We start from the raw sequence: 17950 nt of genomic DNA, 5'->3' as shown, positions 1-17950 counted from the left end.
TATCCACCATTTTGAGAAAATCGAAGTTGAAGTTCGACAGATTATTATTTTAACTGTTTAAAAACAATACATTTTGCAATACTATTTTTAATGTAGTCAGTGTATAATAACGTTGAAAATTCAGAAGAAACGTTAAAATCACAATTTTACTTTGAATTTCATGCTACAACATAGAAAAAACCACATAGGACGTTTTGACAAGTCGAGTTGTACATCGGACATGTTACATTGGACGATTTTTCTCACTGACATAATCAATCAGTGTTACATTGGACGTTTTGTCTACATGATACTAGATTCCCTTTCACAGATTTCAGAGTATAGTACCTAACTTTAGATTGGCCCCGCCTTTGGAAAATGAGCACCAATCATATTAGGCAGTCCGAATGACCGAAGTAACAATCATGTACCCATCATTTCAAACTGTACATTGGACAATTTTTGATCAATGATTATTTTAAATAAATGAAAGTAAATTAGGATGGATGTTTTTGTATCACATACAATGATAGAAGAGCAATAGTTTGTATCGCTTAACTCGATTTGTTTACATTTGTTACATTGGTCTATTTGAAAAGTGACGCGAGAAATGTTCGGCTTGCGTGATTGTTTGCTCCCTTCAGAAACACCCATTTACCAGCAAGATGTTTTGACAGACGTGATTTTAGACCACTCTTCTGCACCTTAAATTTGTAAACAAAACCACGAGATTGGTGCTGGTTTTCACCGGTCGTCGAAAACTTTTCCGATATTTCGTGAAAAATAGACCCATTTTGTGCGAAAAATGCTCCAACTAGTTCGTTCCGGCTTCCATCGGTAAGTTCATTTGTTTCCCATCTTGTTGCAGACGTTTTTTGCATTCAAAATCACTACTTTGTTCCAGATTACATAAGAACTCGAGCATTCGACTGATTGTCAACAGTGGCTTTTGCTCGGATTCCGGTCAGAAGGGTGACGATGGAGACAAAAAGAAACCCCCAAAGCAAGAGGGCCAATCCCAGAAGCCGGATGTCAAATCAAGTGCTGCTCTGAATCGACTGAACGAGCTACTCTCGATGATGACCACCGAAAGCGAAGTGCAGCTGGTCAAAAAAATTCAACTGGCTAAACCCACCGGACAGAGAAGAGACAAGGGAAAGAAGAAAAAGGAAGATGAGAAAAAGCAAGATTCCGATTCGGATTCAGATTCGGACGACGAAAAACCAAAAGATTTAGTAAAAGCTACACAGAAGGTGGCGCAATCGCTTGGTGGGGATGCCAAGAAGACGGAAGCTGAGCTGTTGGCAAAACTGCTGGGAGGAGATACCAGTGTTGAAGGAGAATCATCGGGTGCTAGTCTGAGCGACATTATCACGGGGATGCAAGTGGATAAGGAAGGAACCAAGAAGGGTAGCAGTGTGCAGTTAACCAGGAGTAAGGTTGTACGGAAGGCCATCGAGAGGAAAGGATCTAGAGGAGGACAAGGTAAAAGTGTTTTTTTTTTTAATAGTTAGGAAAATTGACTGAGAGTTTCGCATTTTCAGAATATTTCGGAATGTCTCGAGAAAGGAAGCGACCGCTGGAAGCCGTTCAACCGACTGGAGCTAGCGTGAAATTGTTCGAAGAGGAACCGTTGAACATTTTCAAGGACCCAGCTGCACTCATCGAGAGTCCGGATGTTTTACAAACCTGGAAGAAACTTCAGGACCGTGAGTTGCGGTTAGCTGTAACGCATCCTCCGGCGAATTACTTCCAAAAGATGGCCTTGTGGACGGAGCAGGGAAAACTGTGGAAGTTCCCCATTGATAACGAACAAGGCTTGACCGAAGAAGCGATGGTGTCCTTTACGGAACATATTTTCCTCGAGGATCACCTGGAACCGTGGTGCCCGAAGCGAGGTCCCATACGACATTTCATGGAACTGGTCTGTGTTGGGTTGTCCAAGAATTACTTTATCACTGCCCAGGAGAAGAAGGAACACATCCTCTGGTTCAGGGATTATTTCGACCAGAAAAAGGAGCTGCTGAGTCAGGTTATTGTTCAGCAGCAGGAGACGACTGGCGGAAAGAAGCTTGAAAAGTAGGACATTAAGAAATTTAAAAGTAGTTTAATAAAATGTCGTAAATGGAAAAAAAGTGTTAGTTTTGATTTAAATTATGTTTTATTGGAACAATCATTTATGTCAATTATATTAACTGCTGATGCATCACTACAATATATTTATATTTACATCTGAACGAATAAGTCAGAGCTATAAAAGAAGAAATAAAGTAGACTCCGTTAGTTTTCAGCATTGAATCAAGAAGAGCACATAGAAATAGAATGTCACATTTACATTTTGAACAAACAATAGGACGCCTCACCGGTTGCAAACGAACGACATAATAACATTTATCGACAACCAACAACGAAATGGTTAATACTTTGGTGGATTCCGCAGACACTTCATCCTGCCCAGCATGTTGATGGCATTGCGAGGCAGTTGGTTGCAACCCCGAAGGCTTATGTTCCTAAGCCGTTTACAGTTGGCTCGCAGCGAATAGACGGTGTCTGTTGTCAATAGGGGAAGGCGAACTAGCTTCAGAGCTCTGAGCCGTATCAAATACTTGGACAGTGCTTCAACACTCTCATCGGTGAGATTTGTGCAGTCGCTCAGATCGACCACTTCCAGCGAGGGGCAATTCCTGGCCATGGCGTCGATGCCTTCATCTGTAATCTGTGGGCGATGAAGTGAAATGTATGTATTTTTTTTATTGGAATCAAGCATCGGAATGACTCACATGGACACAGTGCGAAAGATTGATCTCCCGCAATTCGATTAGTTTGAAGCTTCGCTTTAGGCTAAGGTCGGTTACTTTGAAGCATCCGGATATCTGAAGCTCCTGCAGGCCGTGGAGCATGTCGATCGAAAAGGTTTGCTGTTCGTCCCAAATTTCGATGGCTGGCCGCTGTAGATCAACTCCTGTGAGACCGGCATCTGTAATCTATGGGGAAGTGTATTTCTTTCGCATTACTGAGAGGAGGCGAATGGTACTTTATGTGCATTGTCGTTCTTGAGTTTAAATTATAAAAATATCAAAAACGCATATTTTTTTATTGCGTGGCCGTTACGGAAATTTTGATCTTTTTTAAAAGCTTAAACACCTGACACAAATAAAGATTCTCATTCGTTTGTCTTTTGTATCTCTTTATTAGTTTTTGTTTGTCTTGTCCCCCGTCTCGATGAGCCTCATCGTCGCCCACTGGTCACCATAGCCGGTCGAACTCCAGACGAATCTAGAACCACACTACCGTTCACACTGGCGACAACGCTCTGATGAGGCAACGATACCCTACTCCCAAGCTCCTCCCCTTTTCCTATCCTTCGACAATGTACCCCTCTAACCTCGAGTAAGCCGCGAGTATCCGGCCCAACTCCTACTAGACATAGAATTAAGTGAATTTTGTTACAAACAAAGAACAATGAATTATCGGCTCCGTAAAGCTAACGCGATTGAGCCTTACAAATAAACGAACTAGATAAAAAAAAAATAAAGATATTTTTTTTATATATATGATAGGTACCTACTAGCTAAGTAAAAGTAAATTTTTATTCGGCCAGCGATACAGTAGATGATTCGTTAAACTTAGCTATTGAAAAAAGGGTCACGACTAGAATAGGGTAGATGGGGGCAAGACGGTCATGCCGCATGCTTGGCATACACAGTTTTGCTCACGAGCTGCTCATTTGCTAATAACTTTGCACAGAGTTGACGAAACATAGTACTGTTTGAAGCAGTCGATAGAATAGAGTTTAAGCTTCTTATAGATACGTAAAAAATGATATTTTAATTTTAGTAATAAACTGTATTTGATTTTACGTTGCAAAAATGAAGTGAGAAATTCTCGCTGCACATCTCGGAGTTTAAGTGTAAAAAATCATTGGTGTTGATTCATGATAAGATTTACCTACCCTTTGCATGTCCACAGTAAACTATGATCCTAATCTATCAGTTACTTCAAAGAACACTAAATTCCAACAATTGAGTGAAAAGTTATTAACAAATGAGCAGTTGGTGTGTACAAATGTGCATGCCAAGCATGGTCATACGTAAAGAGCCTAAATTTATAAAGAGGCGATATGTCAAAATTGGAACAATCGATTGTCTGTCAAAGTCATAGGAAAAGTCATTCCAATCGAGCAGAAGACCTGTCAAATGGATAAGATGTCGTCTCTTTATAAATTCAGGCTCTTTAGTCATACGGGGTTAGATTATAGTCGCTATATTTATAGTCTGGCGGATAGAATCTCGGGAACCAATTGAGCTGTCAAATAGCGGAACCAATCGAGCAAATCACGACCAACAACAGAAAAGAGCACATCAGGTATTGCGAACAAAATTACACAAACTAACACCATCTTTAGGTTGTGGAAAGTTTCCCCTATCCGATGATGCTGGTAATTTACCTTCGATTGGCGAGGAAAGAATTATCAACATTTTGTTTATAAAAGTTGATAGTACCATTTCAATTGTTGGTCAACAATATATTGAATTGGTTCCGCTTTTTGATAGATCGACATTTTATCCGCCAGAATATGAATATAGCGACTATAGGTGATGGATGGACCACCATTTTTTCAATCTCAATATTTTACAAACTTGTTGATAATGCTAACCGAATCAAAATTCAATTACATGTCTAAGATAATAACGAAAATGCAATATTGGCTCGCCATCTCTAAAATTGGCTTGGCATTCTCTATAGTGCATTTTGGCGATCCTGGTTCTATCAATAATCACTGTCATTGAACAAATTGCTCTGAATGATTGCACTGATTTTAGCATTTTCTCGTGGTAATGAAGTAATTTTTCTCAAGCATTATCGCTATACACACTTAATTTTTTTTTGCCGAGATTCCAACAGCCGAGTAGTTCTGCAATTTATTTTACCAAGACTCAGCAAACAAATATGATTTTGCTGAGATATTAGCTAACAAACAGATATTTTGCAGAGATATCAGCAAAAGTAAATGCCGAGGTAATCGGCTGTTGGAGATTTTACTGAGCTAGATTAAGTGTGTGTGGACGGAATGGGCGTACTCTAACTGGAGCAATACAAGCAGTTTTTTTGAACATAACCTATAAATATTGCTGTCAAAATATTGGCGGAAATTATAGTGCGGAATTAAACGCGTAAATCGAATCGGAACCAGTGGCCACAAAGCAGCATGATTGCAGCCATTGAAGTTCTGGATAGTGGCACTTTAGTGCAGTATGCAGCCTTAGTACATCTTATTCGCCCCAGCCTTCCCTAATAAACGTGTACCATATACTGACGATATCTTAGATGGTGCGACCATACCACATAAAATTGGGATGATATCCCGAATTGGTGGTTAGGCGCATCTTATGGTTATTGTTTATGCGGGTATTGTTTATGCGGGTTAGTACATCGTATCCACTACACCACCGGCGCCAGCAGTGTGTAGTCCCAACTGGAGTCCGTGTCGTTTTTGAAAACATTGAAAAACAAAACAAAAACGAGAGCTGTTCAAATGCCGGGTTGCCAAACAAAGCATTCCCAACAAACAACTTGAGCTGATTAAAGGCTGAATAAGCACTTTTTCAGCTGAAGAAGCATGATTTTACCTGAATAAGCTCTTATTCTGCTTCCAATGTTTGTTGGGATTATTCACAAGCAAAAAAAAGGCAGTTCAATGACTTCTTGGCACTGCCGGTAACAGCTTCGGTACACTGAGGCACACTGAGAAAAATGTTGGTGCAAAATAAGTGTGTAGAGTGCAGGCATGGAAAATCATTTACATTCATTTCATGCAATCATTTACATTCATTTGCCTCTAACTTTTTTCATCAACAGTAATCCGCAAAATAATGTATGGAGCTTTAGTAGGTTTTGTTATTAGCTACAACTTTTGCCCATAACTCAAATGTGTATCTCTTATGCATCACGAATTAGAGTGGGCAGAACTTGTTACTGTTTTTCAGTGAATGTAAAATACATTCACTGAAAAACAGTAGTGGCTTCTGTTCGCTCTGGTCCGATACGGATTTGAGTTGTTGACAAAAGTTGTAGTTAATAACAAAACCTACAAAAGCTCCATACATCATTTTGCGGAATTCTGTTGATGAAAAAAGTTAGGGGCAAATGAATGTAAATGAATGCACGAAATGAATGCAAATGATTTTCCATGCCTGGTAGAGTGACCACCCCTTGGTGAAATTAGCGTTTCAATTTGGGTTGCCGAAAATAGTGGGTCATGCCGTCCTTTCCCCTTCATGAAATCTAAAAAAATATATATTTTGCGGCTGAGCTAGGGGGGGGGGGGGGAGTTGCCCCCTTGCCCGCTGACTACGTCTATGTATCCCCCCCATTGAAATGTTATTTACGCCGCGCGAATTCATCGGAGCCCCAGCAACTCGAGTTGATTTCTAATGTTTGTTTATTCGGTAGAGCAACAAAACGTGCTTGTGGATCCGTGGTATGGAGCATGATGTTGTGACTGGACCGAGGTTTCCAGCCTCGGTCACGGTTCCACGAATCTGCTGCTCCCTCTGTTGGTCTTCTACTGCTGCTTTTCCGTCTGCTGGTAGTCCTTTGACAATGAGGTACAGAGAGAGGTGAAGCAGATCGTGGAATATGGTTGTATTAGTAAACCAAAAAATCAACGTAAACGCAAGTAGTGACGTCACTACTTGCTTGTATAGTACAGGGGTTTTACTCACACAACTTAACCGATTGCTTCACCTCGGTAATCCAGCTCATTGGTCCTTTGATGGTCGTCCGCTCTTTCCAAAGTCCGTCACAAGAAAAAAACGCAGCAGACTGGGGACTCAGCCATGTATCTTGTGATCATCAGTCCTGCGTCTTGATCCAAGAGTCTTGATCACTCGTCTATTGCAAGGTGACTACATATAGGTGTTCTAATGTGTCAAATTCATGATTCAGCCATGTTGGATTTTAGTATTGGACAGCGACCGAGTTTGTTTACAATTTGCTCTAAAACCGCACTTTTCCCCCCCGCGACCTCCTCGCCTATATAGTGCCAAAGCTGTATCACCATTTATATACCCACCATGGTCTATTGTATTGCGTGCATGTTTATTATGTTTGTCCTACGGTTTACTACCAGAAAAATAATGAAATACACCTACAATTTGCTAAAATATACCTTATGGTTCCATTTCGCATGATTTCAACGTTATTTTTAGCGATTATCTGTCTATTATTGATTACTATGGGTGCTCGTATTGCCCAGTACACGGCGAATGAGAACGACTCAAATTTGAGTTTAGTTCACTCATAATCGCCAGAAGTGCAGGAACTCAGCGATGAGTAAAATTTGTCTCATGGTTTCCTGTGGAAAACCTAAAAAATCTGCCGGAAAATGAGGAAATTGACGAAAATTTTATTCAGTCTCGGAGTAGTACCAATAGACTGAGTGAATCCAATCTTTACTTTTCTCAAATTTGGGAATTTTTCCCTGGAAAATCCTGGAAAAACCTGGGAAACCATGAGGCAAATTAACTCATCGCTGAGTTCCTGCACTTTTGGCGATTATGAGTGAACTAAACTCAAATTTGAGTCGTTCTCATTCGCCGTGTAAGGTTGTTGATCGGAGCAAACACATTTAAGAAAGTTTTTCATGTTTTATGATGTGTTTTTCTTAGGGGGACCATATTGCCCCATTATTGCGCCAATGTTGGCGACTGGCGTAGCTAGAAAATTTATCTGGAGGGGGCCTAGGGGCGAGGGGGGCGACACATCTAAATCTCAAGTTTAGATGGTCAACAAATATCACACTAGCGAATCAATCTTCGAACAATCTTCTTTCATTTGTCGCATCTACTTGCATCACTCATCAATTTTTTGCAGGAAATCTTCAGAATCGTCATCAATCTTCTTTCTATCTACTCAGCGTGCGCGCAGCTAGCCACAGCAAAACACAATCTTTTTTGCATCGTAGATAGAGTCGTCCCCCTCGCCTAGGGGGGCCTGTTGATATTTTTATTTTGCTAAACTACGGTTAAATAAAAACTGGCGAAGTTGCTTGTTTTTGGGTTCATTTTATCTGTGACCAATAATAAGACATTGAGGTTTACTTTTATTTTAATGGTGAAACAATAAATTTGATTTTATTTATTTCATAGCAATGATTGGGACCTCAATTGGGGGAGCCTTAAAAACTTACTCAATTTGAACAAGCAATGATCCTTTGTTCATGCTTTTTGTAATGAAATCATATAGCGTCCGGATGTCATAAACTTAAGCATCTCAAACTTAAGAAAATGCTCAGAGTTAGGTAATTCCATGAATTTTGTAACTAGCTTTTTTAAGATGCTAGTTTGAATATTTCATCATCAGTTAAATCTCAGACTTGTCAATTTAGCTAAATCACCAAGGCACAGGTCTTCACTATAGAGAATGTACAAACACAGACAAACAGACGTAACTCTTCATTGTGTATCTTCGTTCATGCATTTAACGGTTGATTTGAATATTATCAGTTCCGCGAACTACTCGCCGCAGCGCTGGCATCGGGTCACTTTGACGTTTCTATATATTCTATAGAACTTTTATGCAATATTGTTTACGAGTTAGCGAGCAAGCTTGTTTTCCGCGAGAAGCCAGATAGATGTCGTTACTGAGGTTATATGTTTTGAGCCAAGAGAGAGGAACCAGCTCAAATGACAGATGCTTTGTTTTGGTTGTCTTCTTCTTCTTCCTTTTTGTTGAAAAAATTGTTGATGGAAAGAATCATTCAAGCGAGGATGCGCGTTTGTCACTCGGTTTGTTGATATAGTTTTGCCGTCGGAGTGTTCAAACTTGTCGTGAACTGTATGTTGTGAACAAGTATCTTACTGCATATTGCTTAGAGATATCGGGTTCGTATTAAACGGGTTTGATTTTGTGAATTCTGGTGATTAGGAGGAGGTTAAAAGTGATACATAGCAGGTAAAATGCGTTGTCAAGTGAAGCGTTGCGGCCGGAACAAGAAAACCCACCCGGATGTGTTGTTTCACCGGTTTTCAAACGATCCATTGCTTCAAGCACGGTGGGTTGAGTTTTGTAATGTAGGAGCTGATTTTATTGTCACAGATGCAATGAGAGTATGCAACGTACGTAAAGAATACATATGCAAATAATCATGAAATGTGAAAAATTAGAAATGATTTACTGTTTTGCAGATGCATTTTAATGCGATCTGTTATGCTAAGGCTGGCAAAAGCACCAGATTGAGCAAAACTGCAATCCCTACATTGTGTGCTTATTTGATCAATGACGATGACGAGACAAACGACGAAGACGACGGGTACCCAGCGATCCTATCGACATCCTTTCCACTCTATTCCTGCCCGTCGCTTCTGGATCACACATACGCTGATTTCAAAGCAATCCCGCCGGATTTTCAATTTGATGACATTGAAAACGCGGATCAAGAAATCATCATCGCCACGGAGAATGCGTCGACAAAGTCAAAAGCAACCAAGATTAAATTTTCTGATTGTTGCAAAACGAAAAAGCAAATCAAAAGCTATGACAGGTACTTAAATATGATTTACAAGATTTTGTTTCAATAAATATTCTACCGTTCCGATTCAAATTTCGGACGATTCAAATTTCGGACACTTTCATTTTTAATTAAATATTACATCCAGTTAGAAACAAAGTAATAATGTTAGATGATCGTGGAGGGCATTAGTCAAAAAAATTTAAAATTTACAAGACATGTGGATCATATTCGACCGAGATAATCAACTTTTAAAAGTGTCCGAAATTCGAGTTTAAGTGTCCGAAATTTGAATCGGCACGGTACCCAACGTTATATATTCTAGATATGCAAAAAAAATGAAAAAAAGGGCGATGAAATGGAAGAAAGAAGCGCTTTTGTGGAAGAACAAGTTTTCAATTTTAAAGAGAGAAGTTGATGATGCAAAGAAATTGAAAGAAAAATTTCGACCGGACCAGCTTTCTGTTGTAACAGGGAAGGCGAAACAAGTTAAGAAGTTGTCCAACGAAACTATCACGGAAGGATTGCGAATCAGATTTGCTTGCGGAGCTGGATACGAGCAATTGCTCAAACTACCATATGTAGTACTTCCTAGTGCCCGCACACTGGTACGAAGAATCCAGGACGTACACTTTGACACAGGTTAGTTTAACGGATAAATTAGTGGTTCCCTATAGATTTTCTTCGTCTGGTTTATCGTATCACGATTTTTTTACCACCTTCAACTGTGTCACTAATTTTGGAAACAGTAACGACCCTGAAACTGAAATGAAATTTCGCTAAACCGCATAATTCAAACCATTATAGAACCTTATCATGAATGGTTAATCATCTAAACTGCAACCTTAACTGCTGAGATTTGAACTTTATGCGAACGATTTGTGGTACCCTATCTGTTATGGTTATGGTTGTATTAAAAATCATTCGCAATTATTACGGAATTGCTACAAATACTCAGTTATCGGTTCTTATTATCTCGAAAATGCGTTTCTTTGATTTTTTAGAGCATTTGACCGTTGATGGAACACACGTCATGCATTTTGTACCCTTGTAGACTCTTTGTTAGCATACAACAGTGTGGATATGAATTTAAAATTGCAGTTGAGTGCTGGATCCTCTCTGTATTTTTTTTAGAAATAAAGCACAGTGAAGATTTTCATAATTTCATAAAAATTTTGGTAGATCACACCGCGGAGATCATGCCACTTCTAACATTTTACAGCAACATAAAATTCAAAAGATTTATTTGACACAGATGTTAATTATGGGATCCCACGGAACATTTAACCTTAAACGAATAAAACATGGCGACCCATTCTGAAGCAAAACAAAGCTTGACCTAAAACCCATCAAATGATACATCAAATGATTCGTATTTTGATTGCGAGCTTATTGGTAGCCATAATAAGTGTCCTGAACCGAGTTGGCCACCCTCAGGTTCATTCCGCCTGCCCCAAGAGAAGTGGCCAGATTTTGAACTCGGAACTTGAACTACTCAAAACGCGTCATTACGTTGCAACATATCGGTTGCTCTTGTGTATCTTTCAGGTTTCCCGGGAAAGAATCCAATATAAGTCAGATTTTTTTTGTTGAAATTTCTCTAGAAATCCATTAAAAATACAATTATCAATCCACTTTTTAATTTAAAATAATAATAATTATTATGCATTTATACAGCTTGACCTTTGATTATTCAACAGAATTGTGTTCTACAGATTATTTTGATTTACATTAAAATAAGGCATTTCCGAGATGTGGTGTTTCGAAATAATTTTTTCCAGTAGAATTCTATGAAATAAAATGATATGATCAATATCGACTCATAGAACATCGACTCAAGGAGAGTTGACTGTATTGTAATTTTACGATTCAAGCAACATTGTTACTGATTGTGAAGCTTCAATTTATGACAAAAAGATCATAATTTAGAAGATTTGTATTGGACCTATGATTGGATTGACATAAGTACGTCGTTTATTAAGATTTTTTGTATTAATGTATCATAACTCTTAGAAATCTCCTGGAAAAAAATAATTCAAAATACTGTGTAAGATATACGGGCGTTTAAAACTGACATGTTTTTCAAAACATCGAAAGAGTGGGTCTTACCAACAAAATTAAAAGATTTTTCAAAATGTCAGTTCGAAATAAATATATTTTGTTTACTTTGCTCAAAATCCGGGAAGGTGGGTTATTTGGCTGTGCACACTCATGGTGTGGAATGACCCATATGATAACACAATAAATATGTCTTTATTTCACAAATTAACAATTATTTTAGTCAGAAATCTGAAATAGACCACCCACTCCTTCACAGTAGTCGCCAAATAGTCAATGTATTGTGCAAAAAAATGGTTATTTTTTAGGAGCTCGGAGTAGCAGCGTACGAATACTTGAGCAACATTGTGCATTAGGTACGACTTCTAGCTTTTTCGGCATCAAAATGACTGCTGCTTGCTCCGACTTTCATACTTCTAGTGGATAGACGATAATCAATTTTCAATTACGTAACGATTGTTCACTTCAATCCCTACAAGTTGTCTCTATTTCAATGGAAAATAAATCCTTTGCGCGAAAACTACTAATAACACCGTCTCCCTGCTTCACAATAATTAACAGAAACGCCGAACGTCCAAAAACATTTGTATTCTGCACCGTCATTAACTGCTATTTCAAAAAAACTATCTTGAAAAAAAAAACAATACGCAAATTTTTTCCGATTAACAATACTTCCCCCACTTTATTGAATCAAAATTTCGGTTCGCAGTGACAGATCATGACTGGTTCGCATTGACGTTTACGTGATCGGCTTCAGAGCAAGCTGGCGCCTCTCTCTTGGGTTTTGAGATACTAAGTTTTCAAGAACAAGTTTTTCAAAGAGTTACGTCTGTTTGTCTGTGGTACAAACATGTCCAGAAAATATAGATTCATCATTCAAGATTTCATCAGATTCAATTAGCTGGAAAAGTTTTGAATACCGTAATCCGGGGATAAATTAATCACTATTTAACGTAAATAAATAAATTTCTACAATAAACTAAATTGAAAAACTAATGGTATTTAAATCAGTTATGAGGGCTCCATTGTCCTGCATAATTTCTTATTATATTGGCTGTTTTGTTAATTATTAGGAAATTTTTGAAATTTTAAATTTGTAAATATCGATATGGGGTGATATTGATCAACACCTCAAATAGCTGCCCAGTACATTTCTAGTAATTCTAGTAATTATTCTCATTAAATGTGGATTCCCTGAAACCGATTTAGATGCTTAAGCCTTTGTGTGAAAAGTGTTTTGAACAGAAACGCCAAAAAAGATGTCTTCAATGCACAGTTGCGCCTAAATGTAGACAATTTCATTTAAAATCACTAGGAACTTTGCAAGAAACCCTGGATTCTTGATATTTGAAACATTCTACCGCAATTTTTAAAATAATTCGGATTCATTGACACTTAGTTTAGTAAAACATGATACTTGAATGGTAATGACATCAATCGTTGCAGTCCTATGATCATTTGTTTGCATGTTGATATTGTATGCTACTTAACGTCAGATCTATAAAATTGAAATTTATGCAATATTCTTTTTGTCTTTTTGTTAGGAAAAGAATGTTTCTTTTTGTAAGGAAAAATACATCAAAGCAATCATTGGAGTCTCATGATGATATACCTACTTTTAATATTTCTCTTGATATCTATCACCAACCATGTTATACGTGACAATTAATAATGTAACGCATTATGATCAATTTTACCCTGGTGATCAATTTTCCCCCGGATTACGGTACATCCCGAACAACCTACAGTCTTGAAAGAACATTAAATTTTTAAACAGTTGGAGATCCTCAGAGCTTGATCAAACTGAAAAATTTCAAAGAGAACTTTACTAATATCTTTGTCTATATGAAGATCTTTTGAATATTTCCTGCTGTCTAGGAAGGATGTCTGAAAGAATAACCTGTAACTTAACTCCCTTAAGTTTTACTAAATTTCCTCAACTTCTACAAAGTTTCCTGAACTTATTTCAAATTCCATATTTTGTCAATCTCTCTTAATTCTACGAAGATCTGAACATCTTTGCACTTCTGGAAAGACACCTAAGACATCTACAAGTATTCTTGGACATCTGGAAAGTTCCTTGAAATTTAACAAAGTTCTCAAACCCCCCAAGAAGATCATTAAGCTTTTTCGAATTCAGATCTCTGACAATCTGCAACGAAGTTCTCTATACTGAAGTGAGGATCCCTGAAGTTCTTAGAAGTTTGTTGAACTAAAAAAATTACTGATTTTTTTCAAAATTCCTTACACTTATATGAAGTTTTATGCAACTCCTCAAAACGCTACGAAATTTGCAAAACTTCTCCAAAGTTTGTTGTACTTCTACGTTTCTCGATGATTTTCCGTGAAGTTCCACGAAAGAAATTTCTTGCACTTGTACGTAATATCCACAACTATTCCAAGACCATGAGGCTTCAAAAAATGCTCTGAAATTATATAGAGGTTCCCAATCAACAATGAGCTTCCCTGAAATAAAATAATGTTCCCTTAACTTCTACGCAGTTTTCAAAACTTTTTCAAGTTTCTTGTTTCTACGATTTTTCTGTAGATCTATGAAGTTCCCAAAATTTCTAATAAATTTCTTCAATTTCTGCGATGTTCCTTGAACTTTTTAGAAGTCCTTGAAGTTTTACAAAGTTTCCAGAAGTTAAAGAAAAATCCCTGGACTCATTACCAATATCGATATAATATAATTTATCAAAATTGCTTCTTCTAGTCCAGAACGTAAGAAAAGTAGTCAACATAAAGGAATTTAAAAAAAGATAAGTAACATCGAACTTGACAAGCATGACAAAATACCGGTGAATAAAAAACATCAAAAGTTCTGGGGGGGGGGCTCGATAATTCTGGAGGGGGCCTGGCCCCTTGACACCCCCAGTAGCTACGCCAATGATCGAAAATGATACTCTTTCGACTAATGCTTCCATTTCCTCGCCGATGCTGGCTATCAAGGAATCGGAAAACAGCTGATGGCTCATTCCGGTGATTCCTGGGAATCGGGAACTACTTTTATTTAGTGATCAAATAGGTCCTTCAAAATGTTAACTCTATCACTTCCTGAAGTTTATTTAATCTTCCCTTGCAAGTATCTTCCAACTATCCCCTGGAACTTTCTTCTGCCTTAACCCGTAATTTATTTTTCCGATTCCTCCCGGAAAGTTATTTCGACTTCCCTTGGAAGCTTCTTCTGGCTTCACTCGAAAGGTTCTTCCGTCTTCTCTAGCCAGTGTTTTCGGCTTCTACGAAACGTCAGGAATGCTTCCACTGTTTTAATGTGGTTCCATTAGCTTGAGAAAAAACTGCAGGAATCCCAAAGAAGTTCTGAAACTTCCGATAAATTCAGACTTTTTTGTAAATTTTAAAATCTGTAAGAGTAAGTTCCGATAAATTTAAGACAGTTTAATTAACTTCTGTGAAAATTCGAAAAGCCGGGAATTACAGGAAAGTCCAGTTTTGGGAACATCACAAGTCCAAAGAACTTCAGGGAAATTTAATGGTTTTCAGGACAGTTACATTGCGATAACTTTAGGGAACCTCTGAGTACAACAGGACAGATCAATTAATATCAAGGAAATTACTGAAACTTTAAAGGAGTTCCGAGAAACTCAGAGATTTTCCGAAAACTTCAGTAAAGTTCAGAGAGGTTCATGAAAATTTTGGAAATGTAAGGGAAGTTACATGAACTTTAGACAATAATTGTGATTTTTTTTGTCTAAAAATTAAAAAAAAAATCGAGAAGATCAGAGAACTTCAATGCTGATGTTTCATTAAATTCAAGAAAATTGTGAGAGCGCTAAAGAAGTTCCGAATTCTTCATGAAAATCCAGAGACCTTCAAAAAAGATTAGATGTGTTCCGGTAGTTTCATTATAATCAGTGAAGATCCGAATACTTCAAAACAGCCCCAACCACTTCAGGATGCAAGAACTTGCAAGGAGTTCCGAGGATTTGTATTTCAGGAATGTTTTGAAAATTTCAGGGACAATGCGGGGTCTTCAGGGATGATTTGTGAATATCAGAAAAACTGCTATTGTGCTAAAATCCCCCAGAAATATTTTTTTCCAAAATTCTCCTTGAAGCTTCTTTCGACTGTTCCATAAGCCCTCTAGCTTCCGAATTTCTCCAGAAGTTTCTTCCAATCTACCTTAGGAAGTTTCTTCCAGTGTTTCCAAAAAGTTTCTTCTATCAAATTCTCCTACAAGTTTCTATCGCCATCCTTAAAGTTTCTCCATCAGCCATTATCCGTTAGATTTTTATTCCTACTTATATTGGAAGGTTTTTCCTAGCTTCTTCTGGCTTGCCCTGGAAAAGACTACTCTTGGAAATTACTTCCAAATTTGAATTGCCTTGAGCATTTTCACGGAGTGCCAAATCCAAAGTTGCCAGTTCGTAGGGTTTTGTATCCGCTAGACTATGCATATAGTGACTATAGGCTGAATCGTCCTTGAAGCATTTCACCATTTGATGATTACCTAAGATTCCACCTATAATGTGAACTGACCCTTACATACCTTAACACATCCATTCAATCGTAGAATCCGAACCAACTTAAGGTAGCAGAAGACAAACTGAATCGACGTATCGTTGATGCAATCCGATCCGCAAAAGTCCAACACCGTTAGCTTAGTCAGCGTTAGGCAGATCTTCAGGATCACATTTTCCGTTAACCCCGGAAGCATGCTGAGATACAGCTCTTGCATGTTAGCTCTGTCCCTATCGACAATCGCTGTCAGAAAGCCATTATCCGTAACATGATCGCAATCCGAAAGATCTAGGACTCTTAATTTTCGTAGCTTGTTGATAGCGGATATTCCAAAATCGGTCAAAAGCCAGCAACCGTTCAGTTTCAAAGTCCTGAGCAGTGGCATTGAGTTGGCGATTTCGATCAGAGCAAAATCGGAGAGATTCAGGAACGATGTCAGATCTAGGTGCACCAAATTGGTATGTTTCTTCAGGACGTCGATTATGCCGGGGTCCTTGATCGGAGTTCGCACGAAGAATGACAAGCTGATATCGCTAAGTGACATGTTCTCGATCTCGGCAAACTGCTTCAGGAAAAGATCATCGTACATGGTGTAGCTAAAGTTGACCGATCGCATTTGATGTTTGTTGAGCTTTAGGATGCGAAGTATGTGAGATAGGATCTTCACTCGCTGGTTGGCATCCACATCTTTGAGGCATTTGGAAATTTCCAGTGACGATATCCGAGGAGCCATCGCTACTAGGTAGTTCAGGTGATCTTCATTGAAGGTACTTATTTTGCGTAAGCCCACATGCTTGAGGCGTCTGCAGATCGGAGATATATTCTGAAAGATCACAGGGTGCCAACTCTTGAACAGCTCGTCACAATCGACTATATTTAATCGTTCTAAATTTGGCAAACAGCCCAGGATGCTCGACAGCTTTGGTTTGGTAAGTGCGCAGTTGTCGAACGTTATTTCACGGATGTGCACTCCGAAGTAGTCCCAGAACTCGGTTTGGCCGCTAAACTGCACCCGCGTTAGTTTAATGTTGGTAAAGTGCCGGAAGCTATCCAGGAAAATCTGGATGGGTGACTTGTTGTCGCAAAGCTCGATGCACTCAAAGTGAAAACAGGTCTCATCGAGGAACATCGGATGGCGCAGAGCTTCGAACCAACGGTGGCACGTGAGTGCCGCCGAGTTGCGATCACTCGGTCTGATGGAGGAGAAGATTCGAATAAGAATCTGGAAGTATTAACGGAAAAGGGGCACTATTGAATGTTCAGGTTAAGTTACAGTAGGTTTTTGGAAATCTCACCTCCATCGGAAGATTATCCCAGCCCGTTCTTACTCTCGGACCTTTGAGGTTTATGTAGATAATGTCATCGTCGAAAGGAAATTCACGATTCACCACTTCCTCTTCAGGTTCCTTCTTCTTTTCCACTTCAGGTTCCGTATCGTAGCCATCGGAATCGGAAATATACTCTTCTTTTCCATATCCATAATAGTGAAGATTGAAATAACTCTCGAGCATCATCTGCATCTTGAACTGCGGGTTATAAATTTTCCCTAAAGCTTCACTCTTTCTGTTGCGCAAATATCACGTCCGATCACCTCGACTCGACTTGTAAGTTTGAAAACAACATATCCACTAAAATTAGACCTTAACAACGTATCCTGACGTGCTCGTGTGCAGGAAACCAACGAAGATGGCGCATCGATCGTTCTCTTGAAAGTGATCTACTTTCTTGGACATCCAAATAACGTTTTTGGAGGAGGATCATTGAGCATGCGCATTCGGGAGGACGCCACTACCGGTATCCACTTTGTTTACAAGCCCAAATCACCCAACGAAACGAGCGTGCTCGAGGACAACGTGATCTTGATAGTGAAAAACCAGAATTTGATCGTAGCCTGCTTTTGACATACATTCGATCGGTGTA

General features: G+C 38.7%; 2 protein-coding genes across 2 annotated transcripts; one reads left to right on the top strand and one right to left on the bottom strand.

The window, feature by feature from the left end:
- The first annotated feature begins 686 nt into the window (after window positions 1–686).
- mRpS31 (mitochondrial ribosomal protein S31) lies at window positions 687–2097 on the top strand. Its single transcript, XM_065228014.1, has 3 exons — window positions 687–816; window positions 884–1464; window positions 1524–2097. Exons 1-3 carry the CDS (start codon window positions 785–787, stop codon window positions 2060–2062), a joined length of 1152 nt encoding a protein of 383 aa, XP_065084086.1. The 5' UTR covers window positions 687–784; the 3' UTR covers window positions 2063–2097.
- A 49-nt stretch (window positions 2098–2146) lies between these two features.
- Window positions 2147–17616, bottom strand: LOC135706403 (F-box and leucine-rich repeat protein 13-like). Its single transcript, XM_065228013.1, has 5 exons — window positions 17326–17616; window positions 16059–17252; window positions 2760–2963; window positions 2403–2695; window positions 2147–2230 (listed from the first exon to the last, which is right to left on the bottom strand). Exons 1-5 carry the CDS (start codon window positions 17548–17550, stop codon window positions 2206–2208), a joined length of 1941 nt encoding a protein of 646 aa, XP_065084085.1. The 5' UTR covers window positions 17551–17616; the 3' UTR covers window positions 2147–2205.
- Between the last annotated feature and the right edge of the window lie 334 nt (window positions 17617–17950).

The sequence above is a fragment of the Ochlerotatus camptorhynchus genome, unplaced genomic scaffold (genome assembly GCF_037179485.1).
Source record: "Ochlerotatus camptorhynchus isolate MF236.1 unplaced genomic scaffold, CSIRO-AGI_Acam_v1.1 ptg000277l, whole genome shotgun sequence".
In the NCBI taxonomy this organism is placed as follows: domain Eukaryota; kingdom Metazoa; phylum Arthropoda; class Insecta; order Diptera; family Culicidae; genus Ochlerotatus; species Ochlerotatus camptorhynchus.
The sequence above is the reverse complement of the archived record's forward strand: the minus strand, read 5'-3'. Positions and strand labels throughout refer to the sequence as shown.

What these genes read in the sequence shown, in the direction of transcription:
- mRpS31 (XM_065228014.1), top strand. Translation starts at nt 785, where the DNA reads ATGCTCCAACTAGTTCGTTCCGGCTTCCATCG. An exon ending in GTTCGTTCCGGCTTCCATCG is followed by an intron (nt 817 to 883) that starts GTAAGTTCATTT and finishes ACTTTGTTCCAG; the next exon opens with ATTACATAAGAACTCGAGCA. An exon ending in AGGATCTAGAGGAGGACAAG is followed by an intron (nt 1,465 to 1,523) that starts GTAAAAGTGTTT and finishes TCGCATTTTCAG; the next exon opens with AATATTTCGGAATGTCTCGA.
- LOC135706403 (XM_065228013.1), bottom strand. Translation starts at nt 17,550, where the DNA reads ATGCAGATGATGCTCGAGAGTTATTTCAATCTTCACTATTATGGATAT. An exon ending in GATTGAATGGATGTGTTAAG is followed by an intron (nt 2,964 to 16,058) that starts GTATGTAAGGGT and finishes ACTTCCCCATAG; the next exon opens with ATTACAGATGCCGGTCTCAC. An exon ending in ATCTTTCGCACTGTGTCCAT is followed by an intron (nt 2,696 to 2,759) that starts GTGAGTCATTCC and finishes CATCGCCCACAG; the next exon opens with ATTACAGATGAAGGCATCGA.